General features: G+C 35.5%; 1 protein-coding gene across 1 annotated transcript in view; it reads left to right on the top strand.

Moving 5' to 3' along the window:
* The window catches only part of PPME1 (protein phosphatase methylesterase 1), a 76,776-nt gene that overhangs the window by 28,085 nt on the left and 30,097 nt on the right, over positions 1–18,594 (top strand). The window contains exons 2-5 of the mRNA XM_068554915.1: positions 6,157–6,251; positions 6,969–7,060; positions 16,466–16,523; positions 16,974–17,025. Coding sequence (XP_068411016.1) covers positions 6,157–6,251; positions 6,969–7,060; positions 16,466–16,523; positions 16,974–17,025 — 297 coding nt within the window. The remainder of the gene's footprint in view (positions 1–6,156; positions 6,252–6,968; positions 7,061–16,465; positions 16,524–16,973; positions 17,026–18,594) is intronic.

Genomic DNA, 18,594 nt, shown 5'->3' with positions numbered 1-18,594 from the left:
TTTTTTCATATTCTTTTCCATTATGGTTTATCATGAGATATTGAATATAGTTCCCTCTGCTATACAGTAGGACCTTGTTGTTTATCCGTCCTATATATACTAGTTTGCATCTGCTAATCCCAAACTGAAAATCCTTTTCTCCCCCAGGCCCACACCCTTGACAACCACAAGTCTGTTGTCTATGTTTGTGAGTCTGTTTCTGTTTCATAGATATATTCATTTGTGTTGTATTTTAGATTCCACATATAAGTGATATCATATGGTATTTGTCTTTCTCTTTCTGACTTACTTTGCTTAGTATGATAATCTCTAGGTCCATCCATGTTGCTGCAAATGACATTATTTCATTCCTTTTAATGGCTGAGTAATATTCCATTGTATATATGTACCACATCTTCTTTATCCATTCATCTGTCAAGGGACATTTAAGTTGTCTCCATGTCTTGACTATTGTAAATAGTGCTGCTGTGAGCATAGGGGTGCTTGTATCTTTTCATATTATAGTTTTGTCCGGGTATATGCCCAGGAGTGGGATTGCTGGATCATATGGCACCTCTATTTTTACTTTTTTGAGTAATTTCCATACTGTTTTACATAATGACTGTCCCAATTTACATTCCCAGCAACAGTGTAAGAGGGTTCCCTTTCTCCACACCCTCTCCAACATTTATTATTTGTAGACTTTTTAATGATGGCTATTCTCACTGGTGTGAGGTGGTACCTCACTGTAGTTTTAATTTGCTTTTCTCTAATATTAGCGATGATGAGCATCTTTTCATGTTAGGCCAAGGGTTCTTAATTTGAGATTCATAGATGGGTTTCTTGAAGCTAGGGAATTGTATACGAAATATATGTGTATGCATTTTTTTCTAGAGTGAGGGCTCATCGGTCATCAGATTCCGAACAGGGTCTATGAGAATAGCAAAGGGTCCATAAACACACTTGATTCATGTGGTTTAGGTAGAAGCCATATTTCCTGTGTGTCTCTTATAGTACTATTTTGTTCCTTGGCTGCCGAACTCCTTCCTCTGGTAGCAGGAGATGGGAGGAAATGATACATTTATTTTGTTAGGTTTGAAATAAACTTTTTTCTGACATCAAAAATTTTGTATACATTTACCTCCCAAAGTAGATTTTTTTAAAAAAATTTTTTTCTTATTTTTATTTATTTATTTGGTTGTGCTGTGTCTTAGTTGCGGCCAGCAGGCTCGTTAGTTGCGGCATGCGGGCTCCTTAGTTGTGGCATGTGAACTCTTAGTTGCAGCATGCATGTGGGGTCTAGTTCCCTGACCAGGGATCGAACCTGGGCCCCCTGCATTGGGAGCACTGAGTCTTAACCACTGTGTCACCAGCAAAGTCCCCCAAAGTAGATTTTTATTTATAAATTGTTGGACTTAATAATTCATCTGTTAGTTCAGAACTTTAGAACTGACTTTGATTCTACTGTCAGTCATCTTCCAGATCTTGAACATTCCTGAGATTTGTTGATTGCCTTTTTGAAAGTTCTTTCTGTGTTTTCCTCCTTTTAAATTCCATTGTCAGTCTATACTCCCATCTTTTCCTACCCAGGTTATTGCAACATATTTTTTTCCAGAATCAAGTCCATCTTGTACCTCTCGCCACATTGATCTTTCTGAAATACTTTAATCTGTGCATTTTATTGGCTGCTCATTTTCTACAATACCATTCAAACCCTATCTGGCCTTTGGGATCCTAACACACAAATAACAGAAAAAGATCATATATTTTGTACTTTATTATTCTTTCTCCACTATCTGCTTTTACTTGTATCAGCTCTTAGTTTTCAAAACTGCTATACTTATTCCCACCTTATTGCATTTATTTTTTTACTTTGTTTTTTAATAGTATCCCCATGATAGGCATCATACCGGCTCCTTATTTGTGCCCTTCTCGCTCCCTGAAATGTCTGCCTTACCCCTCCCTATTTCCCTGCTTCCATCATCAGTCCAAATTCTATTTGTCCTTTAATGCATAGCTTAAATATTATTTTTTCTTTGAAGTCTCTATTTCCCAAGCTGAAAGTAATCTTTATTCCCTCTGAACATTCACAGCACTGTAGCTGTACCTCTTAGGCTATTTAAAGTATTTATCTGTACATTATGTTAGATATTTAGGTATTTGATATTAGCTTCTTGAGAGCAGAGGCATTGTCTCACTAGTTTTATGGTAATCCCAGCATCTCCTACCACCCCACCTCAGTCACAAGCCTGATACATATAATAGGTTCTTGGTGAATAAATCCTTATTTTTAAAGTATAACTTAACCTTGTTATGCTTTTGAAAGTTCTTTTCTTATTTCAGAATTCTTTCATTATGACTCCATGGAGAAAAAAGTCAGTAATTAATTCATTTAAAACAATTATAAGTAGGGAATTCCCTGGTGGTCCAGTGGTTAGGACTCAACGCTTTCACTGCCGTGGCCTGGGTTCAACCCTTTGTTGGGAACTAAGATCCTGCAAGCCATGTGGTGCGGCTAAATAAATAAGTAAATAATAAAATAAAAAATTATAACTAAAAAGAGCCTACACAGGCTGTAATGACCATAAAGTAGCTAGGCATAAAAGAATAAGAAACTATTTTTTAAAAGAACCAAAACTTCATCTCTAAAATACAGAGTATTCTTTCTGACTAGAATATAAAGATATTCTACTTCTTATCTAACCTTGTGAAAAATTTCCTGAAGTCATGGAGTGTATAAACAATTATGTGTTCAAATGCAGATGCTAGGAGTATGCCAGAAAAATCTCCGTGGGAGTAGGAGCAACAGTTTGAGGTACAGATTATTGGTTTTGTAACTAAATGGGAATTACTCATATGTTGTATAAGTTGGGTAGTCCCTGAAAATTTTTTTTTTAAATGAAGATTGGAAGTGGAGGCTGTTTTCCTAGGAATGATTGCTGATGGTAGGAAGTAATTTTTCTTTAACTAGTGCCTGGCCAACTTGGAAAGTTTCTGTGGCCTTGGCAAAGTCAGTCATATTTAGACTCTGAAAAGGAGACCTCTGATAATATGCCCTACATAAAGCCTTATTACTTTTCAGAAGTATAAATGAGAGAGGGAGAGACAAAAAAAATCTGAGAATTAATGTAGCATTGGAGTAAAGAACAGAGACTTTGAAGAGTGATGGAACTGGATTTGAGTCCTGTCACTGCCACTTAGTAGTTGTAGAACCTTTGGCAAGTTGCTTTGTATCTCTAAATCTGTTTTTTAATCTGAGAAATGGGGATAAAAACAACTCAAAGTTTTGTCAGAATTAAATAGAATCATGCCTGTAAATTGGCACAGTGACTCACTGTTGCGTACAGTAAATGTTAGGTACTATTACGACGATATCCTAGCTCTAGACATCAAAATTTCATGCATGGATTCTTAGAATCTATTATAATAGGTTTGGCATGCTATGTTATGATTGTTATATGTACTCAGATTTTAGTATATGCATAGATGAGTTTGTGAGTGACATAAGAAGAATTAAGAGTTCTGCTTTTAGAATGAAATTCTGCCATTTGTAGCAATGTGGATGAACCTAGAGAATATTATGCTTAGTGAAATGTCAGACAAAGACAAATACTGTATGGTATCACTTATATATGGAATCTAAAAAATAATACAGATGAATGTATATGCAAAATAGAAACAGACTCACAGATATAGAAAACAAACTAGTGGTTACCAAAGGGGAGCAGGAAGGGGGAGGGACAAATTAGGGGTATGGGATTAACAGATACAAACTACTGTGTATAAAATAAATAAGCAACAAGGATATATTGTATAGCACAGGAAATTATGGCCATTATTTTGTAATAACTTATAATGAAGTATAATCTGCAAAAATGCTGAATCATTATGCTGTACACCTGAAACTAATATTGTAAATCAACTATACTTCAATAAAAATAAATAACTGACTGAAAAAAAAAAAAAGGTCTGATTTTAGTTTTGCAGTAGGAATTCAAGTACAACCAGCAAACCAAAAAATAGGTCTAGGCTAAAGTAGTTTACTTCCACAGAGGGAGTTTTTCTATCAGAAGATAGGTTTACCCATTTACTGAGCAACTACCAAATGCCAGATGTATTAGATTATTTTAAAGGATATCTTATTTTACTTAGTCATTATAATCCAAGGCAGAAAGAATTTAGATAATTTGAATTTGCCCAAGTCCATACCGCAAGTGTTAGGAATTATAGGGAAATGGTATGAACTGTGAGGAATTTGAACTCCTCTCTCATTCCAAATCATATACTCTACCTTTGTATTTCTAGCACCTCTCTCTCAACTTGGGGAGCTTTAAAAATTATCAGTACCTAGGCCACATCCCAGACCATTTAAATCAATTTCTAGAGGTGAGATCCAAACATCAGTATTTTTAAAAGCTCCCCAGGTGATTTTATTGTTACATGGATTGAGACCTACTGACCTGTTTCAATGCCTAGTAGAAGGTAGATATTCAATAAATACTTGACTGTTGAGAGAATACATTCCTTACTGCCCAGCTGCCCCACTGTAATTCTTTCCAGTATTATAGTCAACCTAGAGTGCTTTTGTATTAACTTAAGTTGTTTTTTTTTTTAATTAATTAATTTTATTTATTTATTTTGTCTGTGTTGGGTCTGTGTTGCTGCATGCAGGCTTTCTCTAATTGTGGCAAGCGGGGGCTACTCTTCATTGCAGTGCGCGGGCTTCTCATTGCGGTGGCTTCTCTTGCTGCAGAGCACGGGCTCTAGGCGCGTGGGCTTCAGTAGTTGCAGCATGTGGGCTCAGTAGTTGTAGCTCACGGGCTCTAGAGCACAGGCTCAGTAGTTGTGGCGCACGAGCTTAGTTGCTCCGCGGCATGTGGGATCTTCCCGGACCAGGGATCGAACCCGTGTTCCCTGCACTGGCAGGCGGATTCTCAACCATTGCGCCACCAGGAAGCCCCTTAACTTAAGTTTTTAAAAGTAGCTTTGTATTATGCTTTGTACATAGTCTCAATTCGGTCCCATAGCATATACAAGAAGTTGTCAGGCAGGAGTTAATGTTTTGCTGCTGATGGAATTCTAAATTTCCTACATTACTGGAAAGAATCTGTGTGGAAATAGAGGAAGACTCAGGGTTTCTTTCTTGTGTTCCATCCAAGGTTGAAGACATAGGTTGTAAACAGATATTTATCGATTATTTTTGTTTTGTTTCAAAATAATTTAATATAATAATTTAAAATAACAATAATTTAAATAATAATTTAAAATAATACATGGTTCAAAGATCAAAAGATAGAAAGGGATGTACAATGAAAATTGTCCCTCTCACCTCCCAGTCACAGTTCCCCTCCCAGGTTACCATCAGTGTTATATCAGTATTCATCCAGAGATATTCTAAATATATATAAGCAATTACATTTATGCATATTTCTCATTTTTACTCAAATGGTACTATGTGCATCATGTTTGTTCCTTTGTTTACTTAACAGTGTATCTTATCCATAAATAAGGAATTTTATCAATACATAATCGCTTCCTTCTTTTTACAACGAAATATTATTTCTCTGTGTACCAAAATTTATTTTAATTAGTCACCTGTTGATATTTAGGTTATTTCCAATTTTTCTCTATTACAAGCAATGCTACATTGAATAGATAAGTCATTTCACTTCTGTGTGAGCTTCTCTTCAGATAAATGCCCAGAAATTCAAGGTATTGATATGGACAGTTTGCCTTCTATGAAGCTTGTATATTGATTGGTTGGGAAATGACAAAGAAGCATGAAAAAATGTGAAGGATTAAAGGTATGAAGAAGCAATAGTGACCAAAAATTATTGTAGCAGGAACAATATTAAAGTGGATTGAGAGGATAGGAATGAGCCTATAGCCAACAACAAGGTGAGAGAACTAGCAGGTTTTGTTGTGTGTATATACACACAATATATTTGTGACTAAAACATACTAATGAATTTCCTAAAATCCTAAAATTTTATACATATTTGAGCTTTTTAAAACGGTTTAATGTAATACTTTGTGTATGAAAACTCTTCATATCTTTACGAGAAAATATCTTGCTATTTTCATTTCAGATTTACGTTTAAGATTTGTTGATGAAGATTTTACCTTTTCATGCATAACTATTTTTTACTTGAAATCTCTCTCTTTTTTTTCCCTCAGCCCTGGAAGAAAGCGGGACTTTTCTCCTGTTCCGTGGAGTCAGTACTTTGAGTCCATGGAAGATGTAGAAGTAGAGAATGAAACTGGCAAGGATATATCCTTTGTAAAATGGCTTATTCTTTAGTAGGCTTATAACGTTGTCTAAGAAGATTTGTGTAGTTTCTAAAATGTTCTTTATTCCTGCTATTTATTTCATTTTCATTCTCTACCTGTTCCTTGTACAACATGGAATATTTCTTGTAAGACTGTGCCAATATCTTATTTGGCTATAGTTGTCTCATGCATGGGGAAGGGATTAAGAATTAAATTCTTAAAACTGATACATCTTTTGAGGGCCCAGGTTTTGAGGGGAAGGTTTCATGAGTCAAGTGAGTTGAACCGGTTTAGTGTCTAGAAACCAGGGACTGTGTCCTCATTAGGGCAAAGGGAATAGTTTTTTTTCCCATTGAAAAAGTGGTCATGGGCATTCCCTGGTGGTCCAGTGGTTAGGACTCAGCACTTTCACTGCGGAGGGCCTGGGTTCAGTCCCTGGTCAGGGAACTAAGATCCCACAAGCCGTGTGGTACGGTCAAAATAAAAAAAAATAATTAAAAAAAAAAGTGGGAAAAAAAACGTGGTCATATTGGCTCCATGCCTCAAAAACAGGTTTGGTGTCTCAGAAACTTCTGCTTGAGTGCCTCTTAGATTTGGAAGTCTGCAGCTTTGCTTATAGCTTGGTGCTGACTGAGTTTTCTGATCCAGTCATTATGACTAAGTAGTCAAAAACTTCAATGAGCAAAAGCTTAGATATGTTATCTTTAACTATTCATACACTTTTCGAGTTTACAAGAGTGGCTCAGAGGGTCCAGTCCTACTTCTTCTGCATGGAGGAGGCCATTCTGCCCTTTCTTGGGCTGTGTTCACGGTAAGTAAGCAGTTGATAGTGGAAGTTAATGTTAGTTAGCACAATCATTATTTACTTGGGGATGAATTTGACTAGCCTAACTTTCTTCTGTGCTCACTCACTTAGCTTCATATAAGATGGTTAGGGATGTAAGTCGATTTCAAACATTTATCATTGTAGGCCAAAATCATGTGTTCTTTAAACTAGAAGATTTTAACTGGAGTGAGCTTTAGCACAAGAATTCTTCAGTTTATAAAATGTTCTATATATATTGCACTGGGATGAAGGGGATGGAATTCTCCAAAGTGGGGGACTGTGTCTCAGTGATTTAAGTAATGGATAAGCAGACAGTCTATTTGGGTGCTTTCGATAATGTCTGTCCTTTGCCTCCCTAATAGAGCCTGCTGTAGTACTTAACACATCGAAATGTCCCATATATATTTGGAAAGTGTTCCTTCTTTTTTAAATAATGTTTATATTTTAATGGTACTAGTGAGCTACTAGGAAGTAATATTTGGTTGATGATACCCTGGTCTAGAGTACAGAATATGTGTCTATGTGAATACTGCCAGTTGTAGATCTTCCCGATATTCTTGACTCTGGGGTAAGGTAGCCCATATATAAGGGGAGATACTGTTGAGGAAGATACTGGCAACATTCCTATCTAAAATGAAATTGTCATCTCTTCTTGTATGTATCAAGCAGATATACATATGTCTTCTACTTACCACTAGTGAGTCTGAAGGACAGAAAGTGGGAGCAAGTGGGAATGCAGCACTATATACCTGGAGCCAGATAGCTGTGGAGTTGAGGAGGGCTCTGAATATATCATTTCGTTCTTGGAAGCAGGATTATTGGAATTAAGTATAAAGGTGCCTTCTCATGTCTTCTATTAGACCATGAATTCCTTGAGAACAGGGATAATGTCTTACTTCTTTTGTTTCCCAAATTCCTGAAACAGTTCTTGACACATAGGCACTTACTTAACCATTATTAAATTATTGAATGATTTGGCCCTTGTCTTGTTTGCTACTTCCTTTCTCTTACTGTGGAATGTAGCTGTATGATTTGCCCGTAAGTGCTAGACTCTTTCATGTCTGTAGACCTGTGTTATCCGGTAGAAATATAATGTGAGCCACACATGTAATTTTAAATTTCCTAATAGGGACATTAAATAGGTAAAAAGAAACATGTGAAATAATTTTTAATATATATTTTATTTTACCCATTGTACCCCAAATATTATAATTTCAACAGATAATCAATATAAAAATTACTGTTGAGATATTTCACATTATTTTTTGTACTGTCTTTGAAATCCAGTGTGTATTTTATACTTATAACACATATCAGTTTGGACTAGCCACATTTCAAGTCCTTAGTAGCATGGCTTTAGTCATTGACATCCCTCAACTAGATTGTGAGTTTTTTTGGAGGCAAAGACCAGGGTTTATTTATTCTGGGAACATATTGTATACTCAAGGAATGTTTTTTGAGTGAACAAGTAACAGCAACATGTGCCTGTTCCTAATGTAGCAACTATAGTATCAATAGTAAACATTTAAAAAGTAGTGAAAATCAGCCTTCAGTCCTTTTCAGTTTTGGTACCTCTGAAGGACCTGGGACCAAGTATGAACTGATTGAAGCCAAGAATTGAATCTGTAGTATCTGCTGATTTCTGTTTCTTTTCCCAGTTAATTCAATTCATGTTAGCAAATATTTATGAATGTATTCTGTATTTCAGGTTTTGTGCTGGGTTACTAAGGACAGAGAAATGAGAGTTCACTCTTTAATAAGATCAGCCAATCAGCAAATACTTAAACCGCTACTTTGTGCCAGGCATTATGCTAGGTGCTATAGATACATTGGAGAATTAAATGTATCCTCTTGTTTTTATATGATGTTTTAAGTCTAATGGGGAAAATAGGAAAAATGGAGGTAACACATATATATAGATAATACAGCAAAAATTTTAAGAAGCTTTTATCTCAGACAGACTGGGATTTGAATCTCAACACAACTTAATCTATCATGCTTTAGTTTCTTAATTTGTAAAATGGATATAATACTACCTAGTTAATAGAGTGGTTATGAGAATGAACAAAAGATGTGAGGTTCTTGATAAAGTGCTTGACTCAAGCACTCAGTTGTCAGGACTGCCCTGGTGGTCCAGTGGTTAAGAATCCGCCTTCCAATGCAGGGGATGCAGGTTAGATCCCTGGTCAGGGAACTAACATCCCACATGCCACAGGGCAACTAAGCCCACACACTCTGGAGCCAGCGCGCCACAACTAAGACCCGACGCAGCCAAATAAATAAATATTTTTTTAAAAAAGCACTCAGTTGTTAGATGAGTTTATAGCATCTGTACAAGACACAAAAGTAACAGAGGAGGGAATTATTAACTCTGATGATGGTTGAGGGGGGAGATTAAAGAAAGTTTCATAAGAGAAGGGACATCTGGGCTTTAAAGACTGAATAGAAGTTAGATTAGTAGAGAGGCATTTCCAGGAGAGATGAGTACAAAGGCAGTGAAGAGTATAACAGTGAAGTATGTTTTGGAAGTTATAAGTAGCTCGAGTATAAAGTATAAGGGTAGGGAGCAGGGAAAGATGTGACTAGAGAGATCACAGGAACAAAATTATGGGAGGGTCTTGTATGCCTGGCTAGGGAATTGCACCCCTATCCTTTAGTTCAGGGTAATAGTAGAGGGAGCTATTTTTTAACACAAAACTTCTCCTGTCCATAAACGGATTTTAGGCATGTCAGAATTAGAGAAGGGGTATGGAAAGTCTGATTTGCTTGAAACAATTGCAGACACACCCAGATTGTAAAGTTCTGGGAAACTGAGCATTATGATACACATCTACCTACTTGTGTAATTGAGTGTCACTGTTTTAGGCAATGGGAAGTCATTGAAGAGCTTTAGAATAATCAGGATGCTAGTATAGATGATGGGTTGGGCAGGAGACACAAATGGAGACAGCGAGACTAGTTAAAAGGCTGTCTCTTTTATTACTTAATTCTAAATATTTGATATCTTATGGAATGTTAGTTTCTTCTCCAAAGGAGAAAGTTTAATTAAAATTTTTCACCACGTAAAAATACTACTTAGAGTAGTACCGTTTTAAGTTACCCAATTCATTTGTGAAGGTAGCATCAGTCTAATACCAAAACCAGGCAATGACTGCAAGAAAACTGTGAGCCAATTTCGGTTATAAAATAGATGCAAAATCCTAAATAAAATAACAGCAGATCGACTCCAGTAGTGTAGTAAAATAGTAATACATTGACCAACTACGTTTTATCCCAGGAATGTGAGAATGGTCCAGCATTAGAAAATCTATCAGTGTAATTAATCTCTCGCCTCATTTGATACGAAAAAAGGACTTGACCAAGTACAACACCGAGTATGTTGAAAACTCTTGGCAATTAGGAATAGATGAAAAACTTTCTTAACTTTATTAAGTTTATATACCAGAAAATTACATAACTATACCTAGTGGTAAAACAGACACTTTTAAAGTCAGAGACAAGATAGGGGTGCTATTTTCAACCGTATACTGTAGCTTCTAGCCAAACAATAAAACAAGAAGGAAAAATGAGTTTTAAAGTTTTGAAAAGAGTGAGGACTGTCATTACTTGTAAATACTGTCTCTCTAGAAAACCAAAGAAAATCAACTGGCAAACTACTAGCGAAGCCATAGTTTACAAAGTAAATATTAAAAAATCTACTTCTCCTAAATATTAGCACTTACTAGATTTGGAAATATAAGAGGAAAAATTATTCTATCCATAAAAGTGACAAAACTATAAAATAACTGGGAATAAGTCTTTTTTTTTTAACTTATAAGACATTTATGGAGGAAATAGTACAGAAGAATATAAAGGAAAACCTGAATAGAGAAATAAATCATGTTCCTGTATGAATCTGACTAACTCCCCTAAATCTCAATGGGATTTTTCATGAGACTGTAAAATTCACACAGAATAAATGCCCAGTGATTGCTGAGATAATTTTGAAAAAGAGCAAGAGGGAAGAGACTTGCCCTCTCATATATCAGAACATATTCTAAAACTCTATCAATAGTATGGTTATTGGCAGAAAGAATCAAGAAATAGGCCCATGTTAAAAAATAAGTTAATATAAAAAAACCCAAATGGATTAAACTACTGAATTTAAAAAACAAACTGTAAGAACATTCATATATGACCTTGGAGCATCCAGAAGAAGAAAAAGCCATAAAAGAAAGGCTGATAAATTCAACTTTACCAAAATGAAAAACTCCTAGACAAGATATCTTAAAATTAAAACACAAGCTATGTGCTAGGTAAAAAGTATTTGAAATATGTGCAATATGAATAACAGACAAAGGGTTAACAGTTTCATTATATTAAAAAAAACTCCCGGGACTTCCCTGGTGGTCCAGTGGTTAAGAATCCGCCTTCCAGTGCAGGGGACATGGGTTTGATTCCTGGTCGGGGAACTAAGATCCCACACGCTGTGGGGCAACTAAGCCTGTGCGCTCTAGAGCTCGCATGCCACAACTAGAGAGCCCGCGAGCCCACGTGCTCTGGAGCCCACACGCTGCAACTACTGTGCCCGCATGCTCTGGAGCCCGTGTGCCACAACTAGAGAGCCCGCACGCTGCAACTCCTGAGCCCGCGCTCTCTAGAGCCTGCGCGCCACAACTAGAGAGAAGCCCGTGCGTCGCAATGAAGAGCCTGCGCGCCACAACGAAGACCCCACACAGCCAAATAAATAAACATTAAAAAAAAAAACCCTCCCAAAAAGCAGTAAGAAAAAGATAATCCAGTAGAAAAATGAGCAAGAGATATGAAGTGGCAGTTCACAGAAGAGGAAATATAAATAACTGATAAACTTATAAAAATGGGTCTACCTTACTATTTTTTTTTAATGTTTTTATTGGAGTATAATTGCTTTACTATGGTGTGTTAGTTTCTGCTGTATAACAAAGTGAATCAGTTATACATATACATATATCCCCATATCTCTACCTTACTATTAATGAGTAAAATATAAGCTAAAATAAAAGAATACCACTTTTCACTTATCAGATTAGCCAACATTATAAAGTTTGAGGATTTTATGTGTTTGTAAGGCTACCTATTTCTCCACACCTTTACCAATACCTCTCAGAACCTGTTTTGTCAGCAACAAAATTTGGGCTAATATTTTCCCAGCCTACTTCTCAGGGAGATAATTTAGTGAGATAATAAAGTGATACAGAATACCCAGATCTAACTTCCAGTCTTGACTCTTATTCTCTAGAGCTAGGCTAAACTTTGTAAATTAGAATCACTTGGGGAACTCTAAAATGCGTTGATATCCTGGACCCCTACCCAGATCACTTAAATCAGAATTTCTGGTGGGTTAGTACCTGGGGAGCAGTATTTCCTGAAGCTCCTTATGTGATTCTGTTATGCAGCCAGGGTTGTGAACCGCATGGAATCAGGCTGTTTGGATTTTAATTTTGGCCTCACCACTTATTAGCTGTTTGACCCTGGGCAAGTTACCAAACCTCTCTGTAAAATGTTCTCACTTGTAACATGATGAAAATTGTATCTAAATAAAAGAGTTGTGAGGAGAAAGATAATTCATTTGAAGCGATTAGATTGGTGCCTGATACATAGTAAGATTTAATAAAAATTATGTGCTACTGTTATTGCTAACACCGCAACTTCTATTGAGAAAATGGTTGGATAAGTCTAGTTCTTAAATAGCTGCTTTTTACTCAACCATTCCAGAAGTGGCAAAGTTGTACTATTTGAAGCGAGATCTAGAGTGGCTACCCACCATAGACATGCTCTCACAATTTTCTATAAAATTTATTACTTTCTGAATTTACTTTGCTCATTTATTGGTTTCTAGTCTTCCTCCACCAAACTAGAATGTAAACGTCATGGGAGCAGGAACATTGACTGTCTCTTTCATACTGTAACCCCATTACTCAGTTGGTGCCAGACTTTTAGCAGATGTACTTTAGATTTGTTAAATAAGTGAGTGAAAAATCTGTTTTTAGTATTATTGTCAGTGTTTTCTGACAGGCACATAAGATTGTGAATTCTTGCTTTCAAGTTAAAATTGGAATTGACATTTACTGCCTTCAATTGAATATTTTGTTGCTGTTTTCTGGACCTAGTTTCACCTTTTTTTTTTAAATGTAGAGCAATCAAGCAAATTTGACACTATCTTTGCCACTTAATTTTATTTCCAAAATACATATTTGTTTTTGGCATTAAAAGCTTTAGTACCACCATAATGCATTAAATAACTCCCGTAAATTAGCTTTCAGGAGCAAATAGCAAAGTATATTAGAATTTTAGTCCTTTGTTCTCTTTAAAGATATTCATTAGTTAGAGTAATGGAAGTAGAAACAGACTTGATTTTCTAGGTGATTTTTAAAATATGATTAAATACACTAACAATGAATTATCTGGAAAAGAAATAAAGAAAACAATCCCATTTACAATAGCATCAAAAAATAAAATGCTTAGGAATAAATTTAACCAAGGAGGGGAAAGATCTGTACATTGAAAATTATAAGACATTGATGAAAGAAATTGAAGACACAAACAAATAGAAAGATAGCCCATGTTCATGGATCATGAGAATATTGTTAAAATGTCTGTACTACCCAAAACCATCTACAGATTCAATGCAATCCCTTTCAAAATTCCAATGACATTTTTCACAGAAATAGAAAAAACAATCCTAACATTTCTGTGGAACAACAAAAGACCCCAGGTAGCCAAAGCAATCCTGAGAAAGAACAAAGCTAGAGACAACACAATTCCTGATTTCAAACTTTATTACAAAGTTATAGTAGTCAAAATAATATTGTACTGGCATGAAAATAGAAACATAGGCCAATGGAACAGAATTGAAACCTCAGGGATAAACCCACACATATACAATCAACTAATAATTGACAAGGGATCCAAGAAGACTTAATGAGGAAAAGATAATCTCTAAGATAAATGGTATTGGGAAAACTGAATAACTCCATGCAGAAGAATGAAATTAGACCCCTATCTTACATCACTCACAAAAATTACCTTGAAATGGATTAAAGACATAAATGTAAGACCTGAACCTATAAAACTACTGAAAGAAAACAAGGAGAAAGCCCTGTGGCAGTGATTTTTAGATATGGCACCAAAAGTGCAAGCAACAAAAGCAGTAATAAACAAGTTGGGACTACATCAAGCTAAAAAGCTTCTGCACAGAAAAAAAAAAGAAAGAAAAAAGAAAAAGTCAGCAAAATAAAAATGCAGCCTACAGAATGGGAGAAAATATTTGCAAACCATTTATCTGATAAGGGATTAATATCCAAAATATATAAGGGACTCATACAATTCAATAGCAAAAAAAACCAATCCAATTTAAAAGTGGACACAAGACTTGAATAGACATTTTTCCAAAGAAGACATACAAATGGCCACCAGGTGAATGAAAAGATGGTCACTATCACTAATCATCAGGAAAATGCAAATCAAAACCACAATGAGATATCACCTCACACCTATTAAAATGGCTATTAAAAAGGCAAGAAAGAAGTGTTGATGAGCCTGTAGAGAAAAAGGAACCCTTCTGCACTGTTGATGGGAATGTAAATTGGTATAGCCAAACTATGGAAAACAGTATGGAGTTTCTTCAAAAAATTAAAAATAGAACTCCCATAAGATCCAGCAATTCCACTTCTGTATATCCGCAGGAAATGAAAAAATGACCTTGAAGAGATACCTGCACCTCCATGTTCACAGCAGTGTCATTTGCAATAACCACAACATGGAAACAACCTAAGCATCAATCAGTGGATGAATGGATAAAGAAAATGTCACACACACACATACACACACACACACTGGAATATTCAGCCATGAAAAAGGGAATCCTGCCTTTTGCAATAACATGGACCTTGAGGGCATTATGCTAGGTGAAATAAGATAGAGGAAGACAAATAATGTTATTGTGGAATCTAAAATGTATATGTGGAACCTAAAAACGCTGAATTCATGAAATAGAGATTAGAATGGTGGTTGTCAAGGGCTGGGAGGTGGGGGAAATGGGGAGATGTCGGTGAAAGGGTACAAACTCCCAGCTATAAGATGAATTAGTTCTGGGGATCTAATGTACAGGATGGTGACTGTAATTAATTATACAGTATTAATACTTGAAAGTTGTTAAGAGAGTAGATCTTAAATGTTGTGTCCACACACACACACACACAAATGGTAATTCTGTGAGGGGATGGAGATTATTGTGGTAACCATTTTGCATATACACATATATCAAATTATCCCATTGAACACCTTAAACTTACATATGTTATAAATCAATAATATTTTGACAGAGCTGGGGAAAATGATCATAGGAAATATCCAAAGAGATGACATACGGATGGCAAATCAGAGGAGTTTTTTCTCCTCTCTTATTAATTTTCTAAATGTTCAACATTTTTATAATGTGAATGTATTCAAAATATGTTTAATCAGTTAAAAATAAAATGAGGGGAAAATGTGATTTAAGAGCTCTGATTTGTTTCATGGTATACATTGACTGTTATGTTAGTAACTTACCTTGATTCTGGTCTTATTTTTGCTACTAGTTGCATGACCCTGAGCAAATAATTTCCTTTCTCTTGACTTCAGTTTCCTCATTCATAAAATGTAAGAGTTAGCCTAGTTTTCCTATCTTATTCTTAAAAGTTAAAAAAGTGTTGATGACATTTACTAACACTAATTGTGATATATTATTGTCAAAGAAGCTAGTTCATTTGAGGAAGAAGATCCTCAATTATTTCAGGTTTGTTTAAACCTCTGAAATTATACTTCCTCATGATATTATGATTTCTTTTTCAATATATTTTTGTTTAACTGGTACAAACTTATGTGTACTCCTTCTCTGGCTTAAGTGAATCTTTGGTAGATTTCATGACTTGTGCTGCTTTCAAGGTTATTTCATGATCTGAGTGTCACATTTGTGTGATATCCTGAGCCTAGATATAAACTGACTCATGGTCCTTATCTAGAGAATTTCCCTTCCAGATTAGGGAAAAGATAACCAGTGAGTATGGATGAAAATCATAAGTAATAGCAGAGCTCAGAGGGTCATTGTATAAAGGTGCTTATTCTGTTTTATGAAAAGCTAGGAAGAGTTAAGTTTTAAAGAGGGATTTAGGTGGAGAAAGCCATATTTTGAAGTTGGGATATAACCATAATATGCACACAAAAAGCAGAGAATCATTATTTTTAAAATTTTGCTTTAAAGTGGAAAGTCTCTTGATTCTCTTGAGATCCTTGAATTCTGATGGCAGTTCATCCGACAAAGTTATTGGTAATGGGGAAAGGTTTGCTAACCCAGATGTATCTGAATACTTTTCCTTTTCCTCTTCCTCCTAGGCAGCAATCATTAGTAGGGTTCAATGTAGGATTGTGGCTTTGGATCTTCGAGGTCATGGTGAGTGAAGTTCTTAATTAGTCACTGATTCAATGATATATTTGCCAAGCCCTTTGAATAGTGTTAAATATTACAGATTTCATTGTGTCCTGGGCTGTTCCATTTGTGCATTTGGAGGGAAGTCCTAGCTTTCAGTTTTCATAAATATTTTTATACACACACATATATATTTATTGTTGTTTAGCTAAGAAAATGTCCACTAACGTAACCAAATTCTGATGCTGGTGATGTATGAGGAATGTGGAAAAATCTTTGCTACTGTAATTATCCTTCTTCAGATGGCCAACTATAAAGATATGTCTGTAACAGAAAATCCTTGCTATGCCCATCATATACCTTTATAAAATTCCAATTTCATTATCCCAAGGTGAGATTTTTTTGAAAGCAAGTACTCTTGCTTTTATGATTTATCTTCATGGGAATTTTATTTTTAAAATACTTTCTTTTTAGGTGAAACAAAAGTCAAGAATTCTGAAGACCTGTCTGCAGAAACCATGGCAAAGTAAGTAATCTAATACTGTTTATACAATCACCTGGCTTCCATTACTATTATAAATAATAGTATATCTTTATCGCTCTCCTGGTGAGATTGTTGAACAACAAGTAACACAGAGAAAATTTTACTTCTTTTCTCTTTCCTCTATATCTGGTGTTTCTTTACTATTTAATATTGAAAGAAACCTCCATCTTCCTTGGTATATTCAATGTGATGGTCATCACTTAAAGCACTTGAAAATTCTTCAAGGCACAGTTTAGTTTGTGTTGGCTTTTGAAGAGTTTTCTTCTGTTGACAGAGTTGAATAAAATCTGAATATCTATTGGGGACCCATGCTTGAAAAGTAGTTGTATACAAAAGGCTCTGTAAGATGTTCTTAAGATATCCTGCCCACATTCTTTGTCAAGCATTATAGTAAGACAAAAACAGGGTATTAAAGAATAACTGATTATACCCTGGGCCTCAAAGTAAAAGATGAGTATAGCACATGCAGTGGCTCTCACACCTGGCCACTCATCAGAATCATCTGAGAAGTGATTAAAGTACAGATGATTTGGCCCTACCCCAGACCTATTGAATTAGTGCTTCTACCAGTGGGTCTGGGCATTTAGATTTTGATAAATTTCTATAAAGGAATCTGATGCAGCCAGTCCCATGACTGGTGTTTGGAGACCACTATTCTATATTGTAAACAGGATTTTTCCAACTACCCTGCTTTTAATACGTACTCTCTCATGTGCTTAATGCATGCTCTCTCAAGTGTATTTTTGGCACCAAAAATATCTTGTCCCTTTTTACTTTAGCAGCTTTAATCCATGAGTAAACTATTTTTCCTTCAGAACCCAGTCATATGACCATAATTGTATTGTTATAGTAGGTGTTATTTATGTATTGTATAGTAGGTGCTATTTATGTGCTTCATTAAGTGTAAATTAAACATTTGTTAAGAATAAATTAATTATTTTAATTAGTCTGTAGTGTAAATATTATCACTATTTTTTACCAATGAGAAAACTGGCTCGGATGGGGTGAATAACTGCATGAGGTCACACAGTTAATAGACCAGAATTGTGATCATTCAACCATAGTGCTTGGCAGAGAGAGAGAAACAACACTGTGGGAGGACCATTCCACTCAATGAACATGTGCCTGAGAAACCATGAAAAGAGAGCCAAGAATCTGCTCCCTCAATTGTTCCTTTGTAATGTAAGAACAATAAAGCCCCAAAATAATCAAGCTTGTTAGTGGTACCTATAGAAAGATTTGTGAATAATTTTTAAAGCATTTCTTGACTGTTGACAAAAAAGTGAAATACATCATCTAAGTGGCCAGGCAGCCAGACAAGGGTGATGATGGCTTGACTGACATTCAAGAAGAAATTAAAGAATTAATTGATGACCTTAAGGAAACATTGCCTAATAATGTATCAGTCTGGGACAATCAGGAGAGAGAAACCACATAGTAATTTAAGCAAGGAAAGTTTAATATAAAGATTTGTTAACTGTAACACGGGATTGGAGTAATGAGGAATTGGCTAGTAAGAAGTAAAGAATACAGGGTTAATTAACTTGATTG

Source organism: Eschrichtius robustus, chromosome 11 (genome assembly GCF_028021215.1).
Source record: "Eschrichtius robustus isolate mEscRob2 chromosome 11, mEscRob2.pri, whole genome shotgun sequence".
Taxonomy (NCBI): Eukaryota; Metazoa; Chordata; class Mammalia; order Artiodactyla; family Eschrichtiidae; genus Eschrichtius; species Eschrichtius robustus.
This window is presented reverse-complemented; position numbering and strand designations above follow the sequence as displayed.